General features: G+C 40.0%; 1 protein-coding gene across 2 annotated transcripts in view; it reads left to right on the plus strand.

The window, feature by feature from the left end:
* si:ch211-125o16.4 (neuroblast differentiation-associated protein AHNAK) overlaps positions 1–22,148 on the plus strand; it is a 58,927-nt gene extending 36,779 nt beyond the window's left edge. For both annotated transcript variants that reach the window (XM_059985638.1, XM_059985637.1), the window contains 5 exons: positions 5,797–5,833; positions 7,048–7,204; positions 9,771–9,916; positions 10,014–10,569; positions 14,017–22,148. In XM_059985638.1, the coding sequence (XP_059841621.1) occupies positions 5,831–5,833; positions 7,048–7,204; positions 9,771–9,916; positions 10,014–10,569; positions 14,017–20,618 (7,464 nt within the window). In that variant the 5' untranslated portion in view covers positions 5,797–5,830 and the 3' untranslated portion in view covers positions 20,619–22,148. The remainder of the gene's footprint in view (positions 1–5,796; positions 5,834–7,047; positions 7,205–9,770; positions 9,917–10,013; positions 10,570–14,016) is intronic.
* Position 22,149: the final 1 nt, after the last annotated feature.

Consider the following 22,149-nt stretch of genomic DNA (forward strand, 5'->3'; position numbering starts at 1 on the left):
TGGACTCACCTTCAAAGACCCCTCATCTCTTATTCTCGATATTTCTTGTTTATTTAAGATGATTACTATTGCTTTCTTTGTGTACTTGCACACATTGTTTTTTGCACACTGGTTTATCGCTCAAGTTGGTGCAGACTTTCATTGATTCGATTATGGTTCTTATTCTATTATGAATTATTGAGTATGCCTACAAGAAAATTAATCTCGGGATTGTATATGGTGGCATACATGTACTTTGAAAATAAATTTACTTTGAACTTTTCTGTATTTTTTGACTTTACATTAACTGAAACCAGGTAAGTTGATAGTGGGTCACAAAAACTGATTGACGATTTAAGCAGATGAAATCAGTAATTAGAAAAATGCAGTGGCGATGTCCCAGGATGTAACTTGTGTTGGAAGGTTTGCTTCTGAGGAGAGGTTGGATAGGCTGGGGTTGTTCTCACCGAAGCACAGGAAGTTAAAGGGTGACCTTAAAGTGGTTTATAAAATCACGAGGAGCATAAAAAGCTGGTCATTCTCTTACTGAGAGTAGGGGAGTCTAAAACTTGAGGGCACAGGTTTAAGATGAGAGGGGTTTAAATGAGATAAGAGGGGCAATCTTACCCATACACAGGTGATGGGTATATGGAGCAAGCTGCCAGAAGAAGCAGCAAAGCAGCTTCAAACAGAACATTAAGAAAAAACACTTGGACAAGTACACAGATAAAAACAGAGGAGAGGGATATGGGCCCAATGCAGGAAAATGTAGGTAGGTGTAGATACAGTGTGGTGTGAACACTGAACTTTCTTATTTTAAATAACCCAAACCCAATGCTGTTCCTTTCTCAATCCCACCTGTTCACACAGGTTCCCTCTCCTTTTCCATTGTTCTCATACCTCTCCACCTGGGTTCCTTCATTCTTCCCTCTTGGTTCACCTTTCCAATCCCAGCCCTGTTTCATTCCATTTCCATACACAACCCTGAGATTTATTTTCTTGCGAGCATACTCCAAAAATTCATGATAGAATCAATGAAAGACCACACCAGCTTGGGTGTTCAACCAGTGTGTGAAAGACAACAAACTGCAAATACAAAAAAAAACAACAAATAAGCAAAAAATATCGAGGACATGAGATGAAGAGCCCCTGAAAGTGAGTCCATAGGTTGTGGGAACTGTTCAGTGATGGGGCAAGTGAAGCTGACTGAAGTTACCCTCTCTGGTTCAAAAGCCCGATGGCTGAGGGGTAATAACTGTTCCTGAACCTGAAAGTGTGAGTCCTGAGGCTCCTGTACCTTCTTCTTGATGGCAGCAGCAGGAAGAGAGCACGGTGGCAGGGAACTCCGATGATAGTTACTGCTTTCCTGTGACAACAGTTTATGTAAGGAGAGCTTTGCCCATGATGGACTGGGCCATATCCACCACCTTTAGAAGGATTTTCCACTCAAGGGCATTGGGTGTTTCCATACTAGACTGTGACGCAGCCAGTCAATATACTCTCCACCACACATCTTTAGAAGTTTGTCAAAGTTTTGGATATCATGCTGAATCTTCACAGACTCCTAAGGAAGGAGAGGTGCTGCTGTGCTTTCTTCCTAATTGTACATATGTGCAGGAGCCAGGACAGGTACCCCAAACTAATAACAATGAGAATTTAACGTTTAAGTATAAGGACTCAGCAGATCAGGTAGTTTCTGTTGAGAGGGGAACAGTTAATGTTTCAGGTTATCAGTCATATCTCATTACAAATCTCAGGGTTGGGATCAATCTCAGAGCTTTCATGATGAGCATTGGTCAGTTCTGCACAGGATTAACTTCCTCTGTCATCTGCTTTTTCAACAGCCACTTCTTTTCCTTTCAGGATGTTTTGAACTGGAGTGAAACCATTCTCCTGTTTGCTCTCTCAACCTTAAGTATCATTAGCATGACATTGCAGGCCGAGTGGTCTGTTCATGCTCCACTGTTCTATGCTCTTTCTGAAAAACCCATGGTACTATGTTTAATTAAGAGGTGTCTTCAGAAGGCCTGACCAATACTCACTCCACAAAATAGATTATCTGGAAACTATTACATTTCCTTTTGTGGCAGTTCATTGTGGACTGTTGCTACTCCAAGTTTGCAACAATAACTGGTTTAGATATACAAACGTTTGTACATAATTGGTCCCTAGGTGCATAAGTTCCAATTTTACAGGAATCCATAAACCGATTTTGTCTGAAAGTGGGATAATAGACAAAAATTACTTCATATGGAGACTGTATTTCCAAAGTATTGTAGTGGATGACATCAAAAGCACACTAGATTGATATGAAAGTATAATTACTGGAACTGGACGTAGGAAACTAGTGCAGTTATTCATAGGAACAAAGAGATTTACATAGACTCAGTGACCACTTTATAAGGTACTCCTGCACACCTGCTCATTAGTGCAAATAGTTAATGTGGCAGCAACTCAATGCATAAACGCATGTAGACACGGTCAAGAGGTTCAGTTGTTGTTCAGACTGAACTTCAGAATGGGGAAGAAATGTGATCCAAATGCCTTTGACCATGGAATGATTGTTGGTACCAGACAGGATCAAGTCAAGTCAAGTCACTTTTATTGTCATTTCGACCATAACTGCTGGTACAGTACATAAGACGTTTTTCAGGACCATGGTGTTACATGACACAGTACAAAAACTACACTGAGCTACGTAAACCAACACAAAAACTACACTAGACTACAGACCTACCCAGGACTGCACAAAGTGCACAAAACAGTGCAGGCATTACAATAAATAATAAACAAGACAATAGGCACAGTAGAGGGCAGTAAGTTGGTGTCAGTCCAGGCTTTGGGTATTGAGGAGTCTGATGGCTTGGGGGAAGAAACTGTTACATAGTCTGGTCGTGAGAGCCCAAATGCTTCGGTGCCTTTTCCCAGATGGCAGGAGGGAGAAGAGATTGTATGAGGGGTGCGTGGCGTCCTTCGTAATGCTGTTCGCTTTGCAGATGCAGCGTGTGGTGTAAATGTCTGTAATAGCGGGAAGAGAGATCCCGATGATCTTCTCAGTTGACCACACTATCCGCTACAGGGTCTGCGATCCGAGATGGTGCAATTTTCGAACCAGGCAGTGATGCAGCTGCTCCGGATGCTCTCAATACAATCCCTGTAGAATGTTTTTTATAGTAAGGTTTTTATATCCCAAAGCTGCTGACGTCCTGCGATTTTCATGCACAGCAGTGTTTGGAGTTTACAGAGAATGGTTCAAAGAATTAAAAGAAAATCCAGTTCTGTGGGCAAAAATGCCTTGTTAATGAGAGCAGTAAGGAGATAATGAACATTCTGGTTCAAGCTGACAGGGAGACAAGAGTAGCTTAAGTAAACATGAGTTACAATAGTGGTGTGCAGAAGAGCATCTCTGAATGCACAAGACATCAAATCTTGAAGTACAGGGGCTACAGCAGCAGAAGACCATGAACACGCTGAAATGCCCAGAGTTGCCACTTTATTAGGGTACTTAACAGTGTGACCACTGTGTGTATGTTGGACTTTTGAATATACTGTATAGGAACTCATTCATCTGATGGTCCCCATAGGTCGGGTGTTTGTAACCTGGGGACAGCCAGTGATGTGCGTTGAACATTGTGATAAGCATATGAAAAATTTTATATAAATCCACCTATTTCATTTACCTTTTCACAATGTCCCATGTGATGTATATTGAATAGATAAAAGTGGTCTTTTTTTTACATTATGGAATCATTTAAAACTGATAAGGATATATGTGCACTGTCTAGTACAAAATGTGTCATGATATGTACATTTCAGTCTCATATGATTGTGAACCAGTGCATTTATATTTAATCGCCAGCAAGTCATTATCAATGTAATACCGCCACCTAGTGGACAATGAAGTATAATACATAGAACAGAGGAGTCCAAAATGAATAGGAACTATATCAGGCAGTGCCTGTGGAGAGGAATTAACAATCAACATTTTAGGCTAAGACTCTTCATTAGGACTTATAAAACCTCATCAGAAATCCTGATGAGGGGTCTCGGACCAAAATGTCAACGGTTAATTCTGCTCCATAGATGCTGCATGACCTGCTTTCAGGTGTTGGGCCCAGGATAGATCCTTCGAGATGTTGATGCCCAGAAAATTGGTTTGCATGCTTTCCATTACTGACCACTCAATGAGGATTGGTGTGTGTCCTCCGGACTTCCACTTCCTGAAGTCCACAATCAACTCCTTGGTCTTGCTGACATTGAATGCAACACCAGTCAACTACCCAATCTGTCTCGCTCCTGTGTGCTTTTTTGTCACCTTCTACTAACAACTGTAGTGTCACTGTTGAATTTATAGATGATGTTTGAGCTGTGCTTAGTCACATAGTCATTAACGTAGAGGGAGTAGAGCAGTGGATTAAGCACGCATCCCTGAGGTGTGCCTCTGTTGATTGTCAACGAGGAGGAGATGTTATTACCAATCTGCACTGACTGTGATCTCCCGATAAGGAAGTTGTGGATCCTGTTACAGAAGGAGGTACAAAGGGCCAGGTTTTGAAGCTTGTTAATTAGCACTGATGGTGTTGAATGCCAAGCAGTCTCATGTACGTTTTACTATCGTCTAGGTGCCCCAAAGCAGAGTGGAAAGTCAGTGAGATTGTGTCCAAAGCGGACCGGCTGTGGCAGTGGGCAAATCACAGTCGGTCCTGGTCCTTGCTCTGACAGGAGTTAATTCTAGCTGTAACTAACCTCTCAAAGCGCTTCATCACAGTAGGTGTGAGTGCAACTTTTTTGGTGCAACTCACCCTGTTCTGCTTGGGCATTGGTACTTGCCGTTCATTGGAATTCACTGCTCCTTAGTGAACTGATAGTCCCATTGTGATAACTATAATCCGGAGTTACCTCTGTTTCCATCAAACTTAAAATGTTTCTCTCTGTGGATGGAGGGAGTATGGAAAGCTCTGTTATCAGATTTGTTTACCCTCATTATTAAATACAGCATGATCTTGGACAGGCATGGGTTAATGGGAGCAAAGTTAATGCAAACCTAAGGTTTCCTTTACAAACTCCTAAATTGTACTTCATAGAATTTAAATTGCTAATAATGAAGCCAAAATCAGAGGTCTTAAATGTACTGCAGAACTGTCATAATCTGTGAGAAATGAATACTAAAAGTTACCTTGAATTGAACGGTTGACTCAGAACATAGAACAGTATGGGCCTCTTCTGCCCATGATGAGCTGAACTTTTAACCTACTTCACAATCAATCTAATCCTTCCCTCACTACATAGCCTATAACCCTCTATTTTTCTTACCTATCTAAGAGACTCTTAAATATGCTTAGTCTATGAGCCTAGACAACTCCCCCAGCAGAGCAATCCAGGCCTTATCACTTTCCGCCACTTATCTTCATGGGACCTCCTCTGAGATCCCGGGGCCGTTGTCACCCTGGGGAAAAGTGCTGGCTATCCAGACCATCCGTACCTCATACAATTGAAATATGGTGATTTAAAATTAATCTGTGTGCAGGAAATCCAGAGGTTGGACATCTTTTAATTGAAAGAGGATGAATTTACAGCAAACTTATGTGATCTAACTGCAGGCCCATGTGAGATTTGCATCTGATATCCCAACATGCAAATACAGTAACTCATATGCAATCAACATTTAGCTCACCTTTGAAGAAATGCCACAAAGTTGCCAAAGGCAACTGGTATTTATGGAAACAAATCAGAAGCTGCAGAAAAATAGGAGTAGAGAAACAGTAAGAAAGATGTGATGTAATGGACAAATGTTCATTCTATCTCTCTGTCTTCCAGGATTTAGATTGGAAGAGAAGCGACTGAAGATAAAATGGTATGTATCATTTACAAGGTAACAACCAGAATATTACTGAGGATATAATGTCTGTTGCTTTCTGTTGATCATACATTCACGGCCTCTGTTTTTTTTTGGCAAAACTTCTTTTGATGTATATTTTCACCCATATATTAATGGTAGATGTCTGTCACCAAATGGAGGTTACAATAGCGGGAGTCCTCCTTCACTGGCAGGCCTCAGCTGAATTATTTGTTCAATACATTTAACTCATTGCAGTAATTTGTGAAAGCTGTCTGCAGCACAACTCCCAAATGGTTGGTCTACAAGCAGGGAAAGGATAGCTGATGCAAGGGAGCTGTACTGCTTCTGATGTCCCCTACAAGTAATACGCCATTTTGAATAGGAGCTTTAATACCTGCTTCACGGTTGATAAGGTCAAAAGTACCCAAAGCAATGAAAATTCCTCCACACCATCTTCCACAAGTGGGATTTCCTGCTGGCCAAATATTTTGATTCCCATTCCTGTCCCGACGTGTCAATCCATGGCCTCCTCTTGTGGCAAGATGAGGCTACCCTCAGGGTGGAGGAGCAACATCTTATATTCCCTCTGGGAATGTGATGGCATGAATATCAATTTCTCCTTCAGTTGAACATTCCCTTCCTCTATTCCTCACTTCTTCTGCCCATTACTCCCCCCAGCTCCCCGCTTTCTTCCATTTTGCCTACTGTCCACTCTCTTCTCCTATCAGATTCTTTCTCCTTCAGCCTTTGACCTTTCCCACCCACCTGGCTTCACCAATCACCTTCCTCTTTCCCCTCCCCCCCACCTTTTTATTTTGGGCATCTTCACCCAGTCTGAAGGGGGGTCTAAGCCCAAGCTGATGACTGTTTGCTCCTTCCCACAGAGGTCACCTGATCTGCTGAGGCCCTTCACATTTTGTATGTGTTAACATAAGATGTACAAATATAATCAACAGAATGAGATGCAAGTTTCGTCTTTCTTGTAGTATAGACAAAATTATGGCTGTGGTGGGAATGGGGGTAGGCATTTGGTATATCACCTCCCCTTCCCACGCTTCCACTCCAGCCTTCATTAGCATTGATACCATGAAGTGAGATTTGGAGTGGGGATGGAGGCAGGGGCATTACTTTGTTTTGAACTGTGCTCCATAAGCAAAAAAATAATAATTTTACTGATCATAAATGGATCACTGCAAGCATTTAACATCTGATCTTTCTTCTTGAATTAGAATTTCAGTATGGACTCTGGCACAGCAGTCGTTCTGCCAAGGGGTGGAGGAGATCTCTCTGATGACCTTACCCTCACTGATTCACCCAGTGGAGGTGTGATAATCAGGGACATACAGAAAGACTCCGCAGTTGCAAGAATTGGTACCTTGAAGAAAGGTAACTGTTTTTAAATGTGTAACATTAAATTGGAAATACAAGCTGTGAGGTAACCTAGTAAACAAAACTAAATCATTGCAATGGGAACAAAACATTCAGACAAAAAACACACTAGATTTATTAATTTGTGGATGTTGTGTTCAACATGTATGGCAGACAGGTACACACAGTCCCTCCTCCATGTTCCATAGCATGTATTCATCCCTCTGGGTTCTCCCTATCATCATGCTATTGTATTTCTATGGAGGAAAGGCTTTGGATACAAAAGGTGAATCTGCTGGTCCAGTTCAGCTTCTGGTCAATGGTGACCTTCAGGATCTTGATGATTTTGGACTTAATGATAATAACATCTTTGGTTATCGGGGGTAGGTGTGTAGGCTCTTTCTTACTGGGGATGCTGACTGCTGGGCACACTTGTTACTTGTCTTTTATCAGCCATGCCTGAACTACTCTGTATAGGCATGCACTGCTTCAGTTGATCTGTGGGACTACAACTGAAACTGAACATTCTGATGGAAGGAAGGTCTTGATGAAGATACTAAAGATGACTGATCCCAGGGCACTGCCTTGAGGAACACCAGCTGTGACTTCAGCCACTGCATTTTCTCCCATTGACGTTGAGATTTACCAGGGCATCTTAATGTCACATTTAGCTGAATGCAGCCTTGATGTCGCCATATTTTTTAACTTTCAGCTCCTTGGTAATGTTTGGAACAAGGGTGTAATGAGGTCTGTGATGCACCATCAATAACTCACTCTGAGACGTAAGGCGAGATATCGGCTTTTATTGACTGGAAGAAGGAACCAGGAGTGAGTGACCATCATACTACGTCCTGGAGACTGAGGCCAAGCATCAGGCCTCAGATCTCCTTTATACAGGGGCCTGTGAGAGGAGCCACAGGAGCAGTCAGCAGGGGGCGTGTCCAGACAGGCACACTTAGTTCAACACAGTCTGGAGGCAAGTAAACGGGGATCTGTAAGGAGATTATTGATGAGTAATTGCAACTTGATATCTTTATCAGTCATGCCTTCCATACCTTTGCTGATGAGTGACGGTAGATCAGGTCTTTAGCTGGATTGAATTTGTCCTGCATTTGACAAACAAAACCTCCAAAAGGACCACAACCTTGTCCTGGTTTTGTGGATCTCATGTCTCAGAGAGCTGAGCTATGCTGGTTGGAGTCACAGCCTTGTGCACTGGCTCTTGGTAGGGTCACCTGTGCCAAATAGGTCAAAGGGTACAGGCCAGACTACGCATGGCTCAATAGTCCTCCAGATTTGGGGGTTCAGCTCCGAGCCAACAATCCTGACTGGTCAAACAAAACCGTTTTGGAAACAGCAATAAAGAATCCTTCACCATCTTTGTGCAAAGGTATTCCCGAGTCTCCACTCAGAACTTGCATGGCTGACAGTAGCGAAAACTGGAAGAAGGCTAGGGGCACAAGCCCTGAACACTGCTAAGACCAAGACCAAAATTGCTTTTTTGGCACAGACAGACAGATGGAGGACCTTCATTGCTGCCCTATATGCCAGTGGCATAATAGGCAGTAAGTGTTTGAACAGGATATACTTGATTCCACTTAGGGCTGGGTAAATCTTTGTGTTGTTACTGCACTGGAACAAGCCAGAAATGCAGTCAGTTCTTCAGCCGATATCTTCAGTTCTTGTCTCCATAACCATTGCTTGATAATACAAAAATAAATCAACCATAAGAGAAAAATAACTCAAAAGTAGCAGGCATATAAATACTCCAATGATAAAGCTGGATATCCTGCAGCAGGGGACTTGCCTTTTGATTTTCCAAGGCCTATCTACACAAGGAAGGAGTGATGGAATACTTTCCGATTACTTGACTGAATGCACGGCTAACAACATCTGGGGCAAAGCAATCCACTAACTGTCATGAGGTCCACCACCCTGAATACTTATTTCTTCCACTAGCACACAGTAGTTGCAATGTGTATCCCCTACAAAATACACTTTATTTGTACAGGCTACTTTGGCAGTACCTCCCAGCCCTGGGATCTCTACCAGCACGAGAGACAGTTCATGGGGTGACAACATTAATGGTTTATGCTCTTACTTAACACAATAAATGCTTGAAACATATCAATTAACTGTATCAATTTCTAAGTAATGTTACTAACTTCTGCAAGCCTTTATTCAAAGGGACTATAGCCATATGTAAGACTAGAATAATTAATATAGCGTTCCCTTTCTTTTGAATTACCTTCAGCTTTCAACTGTCATTGTCTAGTCACTGCATGAACTTCAATGTTACATTTGCTTGTTAAGTTTCATCTTACGTAATGCCCTGATGTGGGCTTCAGCCTGAAACATCGACTCATTATTTCTCTCCATAGATGTTGCCTGACCTGCTGAGCTCCTCCAGCATTTTGCGTGTGTTACTTTGGATTTCCGGCTTGTGTTTATGGTGGAAATGCTGGTGTTTTTTGTTTCTGAATTAATATTTTGAACAAATATAACTAATAAATTTATTTCAAGATGTTATAATTTAGAAAGAGGTTGTACATGTTAAACAGAACTTACTATTATTATTTTGTAGGTGATCAACTGAATGCAGTAACAATACATTTTGACAACCTAAGTAGTGAAGAAGTTGGCAAAATACTGAAATATGCTGAACCATACAAAAAAAGTCTGAAATTGAATGCAAAAGGTGCAGATTATGGATTACAGAATTCTTATATGGTAAAAAGTGTTATTTGCTTTTAATCTACAATATGTTTAAATGGTTAAGCATATCAAAATTATGTATGTTTACATTAAAATCATATTTAAATTACAGGGAAGTAGTGATCAAACTTACTTAAAGTTGTACAACAGCAAGATCAAGCCCCATCTTAAGCTGGCAAACACAGGTACAGGTGCTGGTAGCCTAAATATCAATGGAAAAACACCTTCAATTGACGTAAGTAGACCGAAGATTTCTTCTGACTTTAATGCAAAACTACAGGCTTCACCAACTATCGATGTGAAAACACCTAACTTTGATATCAGTGGTCCACAAGGTAAAATACAACTGACTGATGTGAAAGCTTCAACTCCAAGGATTGGAGCAGGATTGATAAACTCTGAGTTTGATATTAAATCACCAAAGGGGGCAATTAAGATGCCCAATATGGAATTCAAAGATCCGAGTTTTGAAATGCCATCATCAAATTTGAAGACTGACATAAAAGCTCCTGGGATTAAGATTAAATCTCCAAAAGGGGGTTTTGATGTTGATATGCCAAATGCAGATTTTCAAGCCCCGAAGTTTGAAACTCCTTCGGCCGATTTACATGGACCAAATATCTCAGCAATTGATACAGACTTTAACGTGAAAGCTCCAAAAGTCAAAGGTAACAATGAATTCTCTCCAGATTAAAACAAAATGTCTTCACATTTCCTATTTTGAATTAAATAGATGTAACAAGGGAAATAAAGGGAAATACGGGTAAATAAGTGCTTAGAATTTGCCATTAGTCAGTACAGCTAAATATATAATACTGTAGGGAAAGTTGGTTGCACTCCACTTCAAAAATGTGCATCCATGAAGACAAATTTCTTAAGTCCAAAGTAAGACACAGAATATAACTTACATTTTGAAATTGTTGATTCAGAATAGGTAATATTTTAAAAAAAACTTTATTTGTACAAAAAACTCACCTGCAGTATCAGGGGTATTAGGTAAATGTTGAACTTTAAGGAGTAAATACCTATTCAATATTAGGTTTCCAAATTGATTTTTCTGATACCAATTGGACCTGAAACATTGAAACCACCTATTGAAACTGTGCCATACATGCAAATTTATCAACTAATCGTATAGATGTTCTGGGATTCTGTGGTTTTAGGTATGATAGAGGAGGAAGGATTAAAGGGGGAGGGTGGCATTACTCATCAGAGAAAATAACATAGGAGTACTCATACAGAACAAACAGGAGGAATCGTCTACTGAAGCTACTATGGGATTATATTATAGACCTCCCAATAGTCAGTGGAAATTAGAGGGACAAATTTATGAAGAAATGGTAGATGGTGGTAAGAAAAGTAAGTTTGTGATTTTAACTTTTCACGTATTTACTGGGACTCCCATACTAGGAAAGGACTGGATGGACAGGGTTCATCAAATGTGTTCAGGAAACTTTCTTTAAATTTAATCTTCTAGAGATCCCAACTAGAGGGAGTGTGATACTGGAATGAGACTGGGCAGGTGGCAGAGGGGAACACTTTGGATCTAGTGATCATAAATCCATAAGTTTCAAGATATTTATGGAGAATGATAATTGTCCTCAGGTTGAGATTCTAAGTTGGAGAAAGGACAATTTTGACGGCATCTGAAAGGATCTGACAGGTGTGGATTGGAACAGGTTGTTTTCTGCCAAAGGCCTTCGGAAGTGAAATATTGAGAGTACAGACTTTTGTATGTTTCTGCTAGGAAAAAAGGCAAGCCGAACAGCTTTAGAGAAACTTGTTTTTCAAGGGATATTGAGGCCTTGGTTAAGAAGGAGGTATGGTGGTTGTCTGTTGTTGTCAATGATGACAGGAAACCTGAGCAGGAGAGTTTTTAAAAGTTGTTGCACTGAGGTAGTTCCAATTTCTCAAGCGCAAAAGCCTGGGTCCAGTGGTACAAAGAAACATCACAGACTGGGGTCTTCCTTGTTTGCCCTGGATGACCACGGTGTCTTCCATGCCTTGTCATGCCCTTTGCCCTCCAGGGAGCGTTGCAGTATTGCCTTCCTGGTCATTGGATTTCACTGTGGGTCTCATCTGCCCAGTCTGCCAGAGCTGGTACAGCAAGAATAGGCAGCAAGAAACAATTGTGGCACTTGAGGAGCATAAGAAATGTAAGTGAACACTTAACAGGGAACTCAGGAGGGTTAAAGACAGCATAAGGTTGTTCTGGCAGGCAAGATGAAGGAGAATCACTGGAATTTAGAACGAAGGAGGATCTCACTGAAAGTTGCCGAATATTGAAAGGACTAGATAGGGTGGATGTGAAGGAGATGTTTCCTCTGGTGTGAGTATCCAAAACTAGAGGGCATAGCCTCAAAATTGAGGGATGACCTTTTAGAACAGAGGTAAGGTGGAATTTTTTTTTTAGCCAAAGAGTAGTGAATCTGTAGAATGCTCTGCCACAGACTGCAGAGAAGGCCAAGTCCATGGGAATATTTAAGGCAGAAGTTGATTGTTTCCTGGTTGGCCAGGGCATCAAAGAATACAGCGAGAAGGTAGGTGTACGGGGTTGAGTGGGGACCGGAATCAGACATGATGGAATGGCGGAGCAGACCTGAGGGGCTGAATAGCCTGGTTCTGTTCCTGTGTTTTATGGTCTATGTGGATAGACAGGATTAAGGATAGTCAAGATGGTTGGTTGCATCTAACCAGTCATAGAGTTTTTCAAGGAGGCTAGCAGAAAGTTGATGAGAAAAAGGCAATGAAATTTGTCTACATGGACCTCAGCAAAAATTTGACAAAATCCTACCATGGGAGCCTGGTCTAGAAATTTCAGTCACTTCCATTGAGGATGTAGTAAACTGGATTCAAAATTAGCTCAGCAGGAGAAGCCAAGGAGTGATAGTAGATGATTGCCTTTTGACTAGAGGCCAATGACCAGTGGTGAACTTCAGGGACTGGTACTGTGCCTGTTGCTGTTTGTCATCTATATTAATGATCATGTGGTAAACTGGGTCAGCAAATGTGTGGATGACAGCAAGATTGGGAGCAAAGTGGACAGCAAGGAAAGCTATCAAATCTTGCGGTAGGATCTGAACCAGCTGGAAAAAAATGGGTTGAAAAATGGCAGATGGAATTTAATTCAGGCAAGTGTGAGGTATTGCAGTTTGGGAAGACAAACCAAGCTAGGATTTACATGGTGAGCAGTGGAGCAATGAAGAGTACTGTAGAACAGAGGGATCTGGGAATACAGATCCATAATTCCCTGAAAGTGGTATCACAGGTAGAAAGGACCATAAAGGAAGCCTTTGGCACATTTGACTTCATAAATCAGAAAAATGCAGTGCAAGAGTGAGATGTTATGTTGAAGTGGTATAAGATATCAATGAGGCCAAATTTGGAGTATTACGTGCAGCTCACAGATTGATGGTGGAGGGTGAAATTTATGATCAGGAGAACCTGTAGATTTTCAATACTGCAATGAAAATGACCAAAACAAATATGTGTGTTACAGTTTACTGATGTGCAAAATGTCATAAACACAACACCCACTGATAATCTGAGCTGAAAAGAGGTATAGTGATTAATATCGTAGATGATAGATTTAATGGAATTTCAATCTTCCTGTGAGGAAAATTGGATTTAGCAGGCTGAGTTACAGAGAAGCCTTCCAGATAAGTGCAGTTTGATGATACTAGCGAGTAACTAAAATTTACTAACCTGCATATTCATCATCCAGCAAACATTTCATTTATTGGGGGCAAAATGATCATTAAGATCTTTATCAATACATAAAAACTGCAATATAAAATATTCCTAAAATTAAATGCACAGTACCTCAAAAGTTAAGAAGAAATAAAATTGCTCCTAATCTTTAAGTAACAGATGCAAACTAACAGTTCCAAATTTAATCTCAAAATAAAGTGAATGAATTAGCAAATATTCAATAGTGGTTAGTATACCTACATGTGGTTCAGCAGAGAAAAGATCTACTGACGTGGATATTTCAAGAAATGGGATGAGTGCAAATGGTGTAATAAAGACAAAGAAGCATGATGCTCTAAATGAAAAACAAAGTCATAATATTAAAAATATCTTTAATTAACATGTGAAAATTATTTCCATTTCAGATGTTGACCTGAATTTATCAACGCCAAATATTGATCTTGAAGCTCCAAGCATTGGAACTGACAACTTTGGTGCAGAAAGCAAAATGAGGTTCCCAAAATTTAAAAAACCTACATTTTCACTCTCTGGAAATAAACCAAAAGGGCCTGAACTGGATGCGTCTATACCGGATGTGGATCCTCCTGACATGAAAGGGAATTGGAAAATGCCCTCCTTTGGACTATCTGGGCCCAAAGGACCTGATGTGGATTTCGATGCTTCTGTAAAAATGCCTAGTGTGTCGGGTCCAAACGTTAAGGGAAATTTTGAAAGTCCAGATATTGACGTGAAACTTCCCAAAGGGGAACTAGATGCAAACTTACCAGATGCAGAACTTAAGGGAGGAAAGTTTAAATTACCTGGAGTAAAATGGCCAAATAATAAATTGTCATTGTCAGGTCCTGATAAAGGACTTAACCTACCAAAAGGTCAGATAGATCTTTCTGCTCCTGACATTCAGGGAGATATCCGAGGTCCTAACCTTGATCTCAAAGGCCCAAATATTGACCTCAATGGTCCTAATGTTGATGTGCCTGATGCAAAGGGCAAGTTTAAAATGCCAAGTTTAGAGATGCCTTCCTTTGGTCTATCTGGACCCAAAACACCAGATCTGGATGTTGATGGTTCCTTGAAAGGGCCTGGTATTGATGTGTCTGGTCCGAATATTAAAGGGAATTTTGACACTCCAGGTGTTGATTTAAATCTTCCAAAAGGAGACATTGATGTCAAAATCCCCAAAGCAGAAATTAATAAACCAAAATTTAAAATGCCAGTGTTTAAAATGCCAAGTGCAAATTTGTCAACTCCAGACACAAGCCTGAACTTAAAAGCACCAAAAATGACAGGAGATTTAGATGCAAAATTGAAGAAACCTAATTTAAACATTTCTGGAATTGAAGGACCTGATGTGAACCTAGGTGGTAATCTTAAAATTCCTGATGCTGATATTTCAGCTCCAGATCTTAAAGCAGGAATCCGAACTCCTGGCATAGGCTTTAATAAACCACAGTTAAACGCAGATTATGATATGCCTGATATGAATCTTGAAGTTCCTGATGTAAAGCTGAAAGGCCCAGACATAAAGAAACCTTCATTCAATATGCCTGGAGGAAATGTTTCCGTTCCAGATGTGGACCTAAACTTATCAACACCAAAGTTAGACCTCTCTACTCCAAAAGTAGAAGGAGATTTCAAAGGTCCAAATATTGACATAAATGCTCCAAAAGTGGATGGCTTTGGTACAGAAGGTAAATTTAAATTCCCAAAATTCAAAAAACCTACATTTTCCCTCTCTGGAAATAAACCAAAAGGGCCTGAACTGGACATGCCTGTACCAGACATCAAGGCAGATATAAAAACTCCTGATGTGGACCTTAAAGGAGGAGTTGATCTTCCTGACACGAAAGGGAAATGGAAATTGCCTACCTTTGGACTATCTGGACCCAAAGGACCCGATGTGGATTTTGATGGTTCATTAAAAGCACCCGGTATTGATGTGTCAGGTCCAAATGTTAAGGGAAATTTTGAAAGTCCAGATGTTAATTTGAAACTTCCCAAAGGGGAACTAGATGCAGACCTTCCAGATGCTGAACTTAAAGGAGGAAAGTTTAAATTACCTGGAGTAAAATGGCCAGGTAATAAGTTTTCATTGTCAGGTCCTGATAAAGGTTTGAACCTCCCAAAAGGTCAGATAGATCTTTCTGCTCCTGACATTCAGGGAGATATCCGAGGTCCAAGCCTTGATCTAAAAGCCCCAAATATTGACATCGATGGTCCTAACATTGAAGGCCCTGATGCAAAGGGAAAGTTTAAAATGCCAAGCTTAAAGATTCCTTCCTTTGGTCTATCTGGTCCCAAAGGCCCAGATGTTGATTTTGATGGTTCAGTAAAAGCTCCCGATGTTGATCTGTCAGGTCCAAATGTGAAGGGAAACTTTAACACTCCAGATGTTAACTTGAAACTTCCCAAGGGGGAAATGGATGCAAATTTGCCTGATGCTGACCTTACCGGAGGGAAGTTTAAATTGCCAGGAGTGAAGTGGCCAGGTAATAAGTTTTCATTGTCAGGTCCTGATAAAGGTTTGAACCTCCCAAAAGGTCAGATAGATCTTTCTGCTCCTGACATTCAGGGAGATATCCGAGGTCCTAACCTTGATCTCAAAGGCCCAAATATTGACCTCAATGGTCCTAATGTTGATGTGCCTGATGCAAAGGGAAAGTTTAAAATGCCAAGTTTAGAGATGCCTTCCTTTGGTCTATCTGGACCCAAAACACCAGATCTGGATGTTGATGGTTCCTTGAAAGGGCCTGGTATTGATGTGTCTGGTCCGAATATTAAAGGGAATTTTGACACTCCAGGTGTTGATTTAAATCTTCCAAAAGGAGACATTGACCTCAACATTCCCACAGCAGAGATTAATAAACCAAAATTTAAAATGCCAGAGTTTAAGATGCCAAGTGCAAATTTGTCAACTCCAGACACAAGCCTGAACTTAAAAGCACCAAAAGTGACAGGAGATTTAGATGCAAAACTGAAGAAACCTAATTTAAACATTTCTGGAATTGAAGGACCTGATGTGAACCTAGGTGGTAATCTTAAAATTCCTGATGCTGATATTTCAGCTCCAGATCTTAAAGCAGGGATCCGATCTGCTGGTATAGGTTTTAATAAGCCTGAGTTAAGCACAGATTATGATATGCCTGATATGAATCTTGAAGTTCCTGATGTAAAGCTGAAAGGCCCAAGCATAAAGAAACCTTCATTCAATATGTCTGGAGGAAATGTTTCTGTTCCAGATGTGGACCTAAACTTATCAACACCAAAGTTAGACCTCTCTACTCCAAAAGTAGAAGGAGATTTCAAAGGTCCAAATATTGACATAAATACTCCAAAAGTGGATGGCTTTGGTACAGAAGGAAAATTTAGGCTCCCAAAATTCAAAAAACCTACATTTTCCCTCTCTGGAAATAAACCAAAAGGGCCTGAACTGGACATGTCTATACCAGATGTCAAGGCAGATATAAAAACTCCTGATGTGGACCTTAAAGGAGGAGTTGATCTTCCTGACACGAAAGGGAAATGGAAATTGCCTTCCTTTGGACTATCTGGACCCAAAGGACCCGATGTGGATTTTGATGGTTCATTAAAAGCACCCGGTATTGATGTGTCAGGTCCAAATGTTAAGGGAAATTTTGAAAGTCCAGATGTTAATTTGAAACTTCCCAAAGGGGAACTAGATGCAGACCTTCCAGATGCTGAACTTAAAGGAGGAAAGTTTAAATTACCTGGAGTAAAATGGCCAGGTAATAAGTTTTCATTGTCAGGTCCTGATAAAGGTTTGAACCTCCCAAAAGGTCAGATAGATCTTTCTGCTCCTGACATTCAGGGAGATATTCGAGGTCCAAGCCTTGATCTAAAAGCCCCAAATATTGACATCGATGGTCCTAACATTGAAGGCCCTGATGCAAAGGGAAAGTTTAAAATGCCAAGCTTAAAGATTCCTTCCATTGGTCTATCTGGTCCCAAAGGCCCAGATGTTGATTTTGATGGTTCAGTAAAAGCTCCCGATGTTGATCTGTCAGGTCCAAATGTTAAGGGAAACTTTAACACTCCAGATGTTAACTTGAAACTTCCCAAAGGGGAAATGGATGCAAATTTGCCTGATGCTGACCTTACCGGAGGGAAGTTTAAATTGCCAGGAGTGAAGTGGCCAGGTAATAAGTTTTCATTGTCAGGTCCTGATAAAGGTTTGAACCTCCCAAAAGGTCAGATAGATCTTTCTGCTCCTGACATTCAGGGAGATATCCGAGGTCCTAACCTTGATCTCAAAGGCCCAAATATTGACCTCAATGGTCCTAATGTTGATGTGCCTGATGCAAAGGGAAAGTTTAAAATGCCAAGTTTAAAGATGCCTTCCTTTGGTCTATCTGGACCCAAAACACCAGATCTGGATGTTGATGGTTCCTTGAAAGGGCCTGGTATTGATGTGTCTGGTCCGAATATTAAAGGGAATTTTGACACTCCAGGTGTTGATTTAAATCTTCCAAAAGGAGACATTGATGTCAAAATCCCCAAAGCAGAAATTAATAAACCAAAATTTAAAATGCCAGTGTTTAAAATGCCAAGTGCAAATTTGTCAACTCCAGACACAAGCCTGAACTTAAAAGCACCAAAAGTGACAGGAGATTTAGATGCAAAATTGAAGAAACCTAATTTAAACATTTCTGGAATTGAAGGACCTGATGTGAACCTAGGTGGTAATCTTAAAATTCCTGATGCTGATATTTCAGCTCCAGATCTTAAAGCAGGAATCCGAACTCCTGGCATAGGCTTTAATAAACCACAGTTAAACGCAGATTATGATATGCCTGATATGAATCTTGAAGTTCCTGATGTAAAGCTGAAAGGCCCAGACATAAAGAAACCTTCATTCAATATGCCTGGAGGAAATGTTTCCGTTCCAGATGTGGACCTAAACTTATCAACACCAAAGTTAGACCTCTCTACTCCAAAAGTAGAAGGAGATTTCAAAGGTCCAAATATTGACATAAATACTCCAAAAGTGGATGGCTTTGGTACAGAAGGAAAATTTAGGCTCCCAAAATTCAAAAAACCTACATTTTCCCTCTCTGGAAATAAACCAAAAGGGCCTGAACTGGACATGTCTATACCAGATGTCAAGGCAGATATAAAAACTCCTGATGTGGACCTTAAAGGAGGAGTTGATCTTCCTGACACGAAAGGGAAATGGAAATTGCCTTCCTTTGGACTATCTGGACCCAAAGGACCCGATGTGGATTTTGATGGTTCATTAAAAGCACCCGGTATTGATGTGTCAGGTCCAAATGTTAAGGGAAATTTTGAAAGTCCAGATGTTAATTTGAAACTTCCCAAAGGGGAACTAGATGCAGACCTTCCAGATGCTGAACTTAAAGGAGGAAAGTTTAAATTACCTGGAGTAAAATGGCCAGGTAATAAGTTTTCATTGTCAGGTCCTGATAAAGGTTTGAACCTCCCAAAAGGTCAGATAGATCTTTCTGCTCCTGACATTCAGGGAGATATCCGAGGTCCAAGCCTTGATCTAAAAGCCCCAAATATTGACATTGATGGTCCTAACATTGAAGGCCCTGATGCAAAGGGAAAGTTTAAAATGCCAAGCTTAAAGATGCCTTCCGTTGGTCTATCTGGTCCCAAAGGCCCAGATGTTGATTTTGATGGTTCAGTAAAAGCTCCCGATGTTGATCTGTCAGGTCCAAATGTTAAGGGAAACTTTAACACTCCAGATGTTAACTTGAAACTTCCCAAAGGGGAAATGGATGCAAATTTGCCTGATGCTGACCTTACCGGAGGGAAGTTTAAATTGCCAGGAGTGAAGTGGCCAGGTAATAAGTTTTCATTGTCAGGTCCTGATAAAGGTTTGAACCTCCCAAAAGGTCAGATAGATCTTTCTGCTCCTGACATTCAAGGGGATATCAGAGGTCCAAGAGTTGACCTCAAAGCCCCAAATGTTGACATCAATGGTCCTAATGTTGATGTGCCTAATGCAAAGGGAAAGTTTAAAATGCCAAAGGTTGAATTGCCTTCTTTCCAAATGTCTGGTCCCAAAGCCCCTGATCTGGATGTTAGTGGTTCAGTGCCTAGCATTGATGTGCAAAGCCCTAATATTAAGGGTAATTATGAAACTCCTGATTTTGGAATACAAGGTTCAAATGGAAACATGGATATTAAAATGCCTAGCACAAATTGGTCAAGTCCAGATACTAACTTCAGTTTGAAAACACCAACCATGACAAGTGATGTAGATGCAAAATTGAAGGTTCCAACTTTCAAAAAACCTAATGTGAAAATTTCAGGAATGGAACAACCTTCCCTAAATGTTGGTGGTAATTTGAATGTTCCTAAGGCTGAAGTACATGCTCCATCCCTTAAGGGAGATATAGACCTTAAAAATCCTAAAAATGGTGTAGGTTTTGATATGCCCGACATGAACCTTGAAGTTCCTGATATAAATGCAAAAGGCTCGGGTTTGAAGAAGCCTTCACTTAATGTGTCTCCAGGAAATGTAGATCTCAACCTACCTACTGCACATATAAAAGGAGGTGCAGGTATTGACATGCCTGAAAGAAAACTGAAAGGTGCAAACATAGGTACTAAGCATACAAAAAGTGGTGTTAGTTCTCCAGATTTGAATGGCGAGTTTCATGAAGTTGGTGTTGATGTGAACATGCCAAATCCTTCTGTTCCCAGAGTTAGACTAAGTACTGATGAGAATAAATTTTCAAGAGAAACATTTAAAATAAGGTCATCATCTGTATCTGACCTTGATGATGCAACAGCACAGGGAAAATACAATGCTAATTTACAAGCAAAATCTTCCAGCACAATGAATGTCAATGCTGATTCCATCAGTAAAAAAAGTAAGTTCAAATTCTCAAAATTATTTAATTTTAATCATAAATCAAAGGGATCAGTTGATTTCACAAAGGCCAGGGAAGCAAATTCTTCTGGGACATTTACAACAAAATCTATATTCCCAGAGCTTGAGTTTTCTGTGTCTAATAACTGAAGGAAATTATTATTAAGGCATGATTGATTCCTGTAACAGGTATATAATCCTTATAAATCAGCCTCAGCAAAAGGATTCATCTTTGATGTATTGTATTCAGCCAGACTTAATAAAAAGAAGGAACATTATTAAATTCAGAATAGCAGTAAGTTAGGCTATTCTGGAATACTGACTTCATCATGGATCCACATTCAAAGTCTGTAGCAGGCATAGTGATTCAGCTGCTAGAGCTGCTTCCTCACAACAATAATGAGCCTGGGCCAGTCATAACCCTGTACGGTTTAGAAATTGCAACCTTTCCCTGTGACCACGTTTTCCTCTGGGTGATCAGGTTTCCTCCCACATCAAAAAGACATGCAGGTTAGTAGGTTAATTGGCTGCTCTCCGTTTTCTCTCATGTGCAGGCTAGTGAGTTGATGGGAAGGTAGGGAGAATAGAATGGATGCTCTGTGGTTAGTGCAGTCTTGGTGAGCCAAACTGTCCATTTTTAAGACTAATTCTAGCTTTTCTGATGGGCTAGAGTAAGGAACTTGTATGAAATTAAGTTTAGTAAATGAACCCAAACATAAAGGTAACCTTCTGGAGGAATACTTCATGCAAAAAGATTGCTTCTGGAATCATACTGATTGCCTACTTCCATCCTTATTTTTTGAGATTAGGCCTTTTTCAGACTTTCCTTTTCCCTTGGATCCTTGGCTTATTCTAACTCGTACCATTTTTGTTTTGGTGATAAATATGTAGAACCCCCTGAAAAACACACAGACTTCAAAGAGGTGTGTCATCGACTCTTTCAAAGGATGCTAGATATCCATCAGAATAAAACTTTGGCAAAAATTTAAAAAAAAAATTAAAACCACAAAACAGTCAAATCAATTCTGGCATTCTTTGAAGGTGATACTTCTAAACTAGGACCCTGCTTAAAAACATGCTTCAATTTTCACAGACTCCTAAAAATCTGCAAGTCATTTTATTGACATGATGAAGTCTAAAACTATATAATCACATTTTTAATTGTCAATCTTGCGCAAAACTTCATACATCAAACTTACATTTAATAGAAATGACCATACCAGATAATATATGGAATAAGCTAAAGATATCTGTTTAAAATATTAAAGTGTATACAGTATATATGAGAGAGAGAGAAAGAGAGAGAGAGAGAGAGAGAGAGAGAGCGTGTGCATGATCAGGATTGTAAAGCATTTTCTTAATTCTTCAATATCAAATTTGATGTATAAAATAGTTTCTTTAAAGTTTTGAAAATGTAAACTTTGAAATATATTAAATATTTCTTGAAATGTCAGTCTTATGTGTTAAATGTTATTGCTTTATTCTAATGTAAAAGACTCCATTTTTATTGAAGTAACCATGTAATAATGATATTTATGGGAATATTATATCAACCACGTGTGGGATAATTAGCTTTAAATTGGTCTCTTTGATGATCAAATTTTTCAACTCAGTTTTAATATGTTGCCAGCACTTTATCTGTATATTCTTAAATGGATAATATAAAGGTTTTTCTTCAAAT

The sequence above is a fragment of the Hypanus sabinus genome, chromosome 12 (genome assembly GCF_030144855.1).
Source record: "Hypanus sabinus isolate sHypSab1 chromosome 12, sHypSab1.hap1, whole genome shotgun sequence".
Lineage (NCBI taxonomy): Eukaryota > Metazoa > Chordata > Chondrichthyes > Myliobatiformes > Dasyatidae > Hypanus > Hypanus sabinus.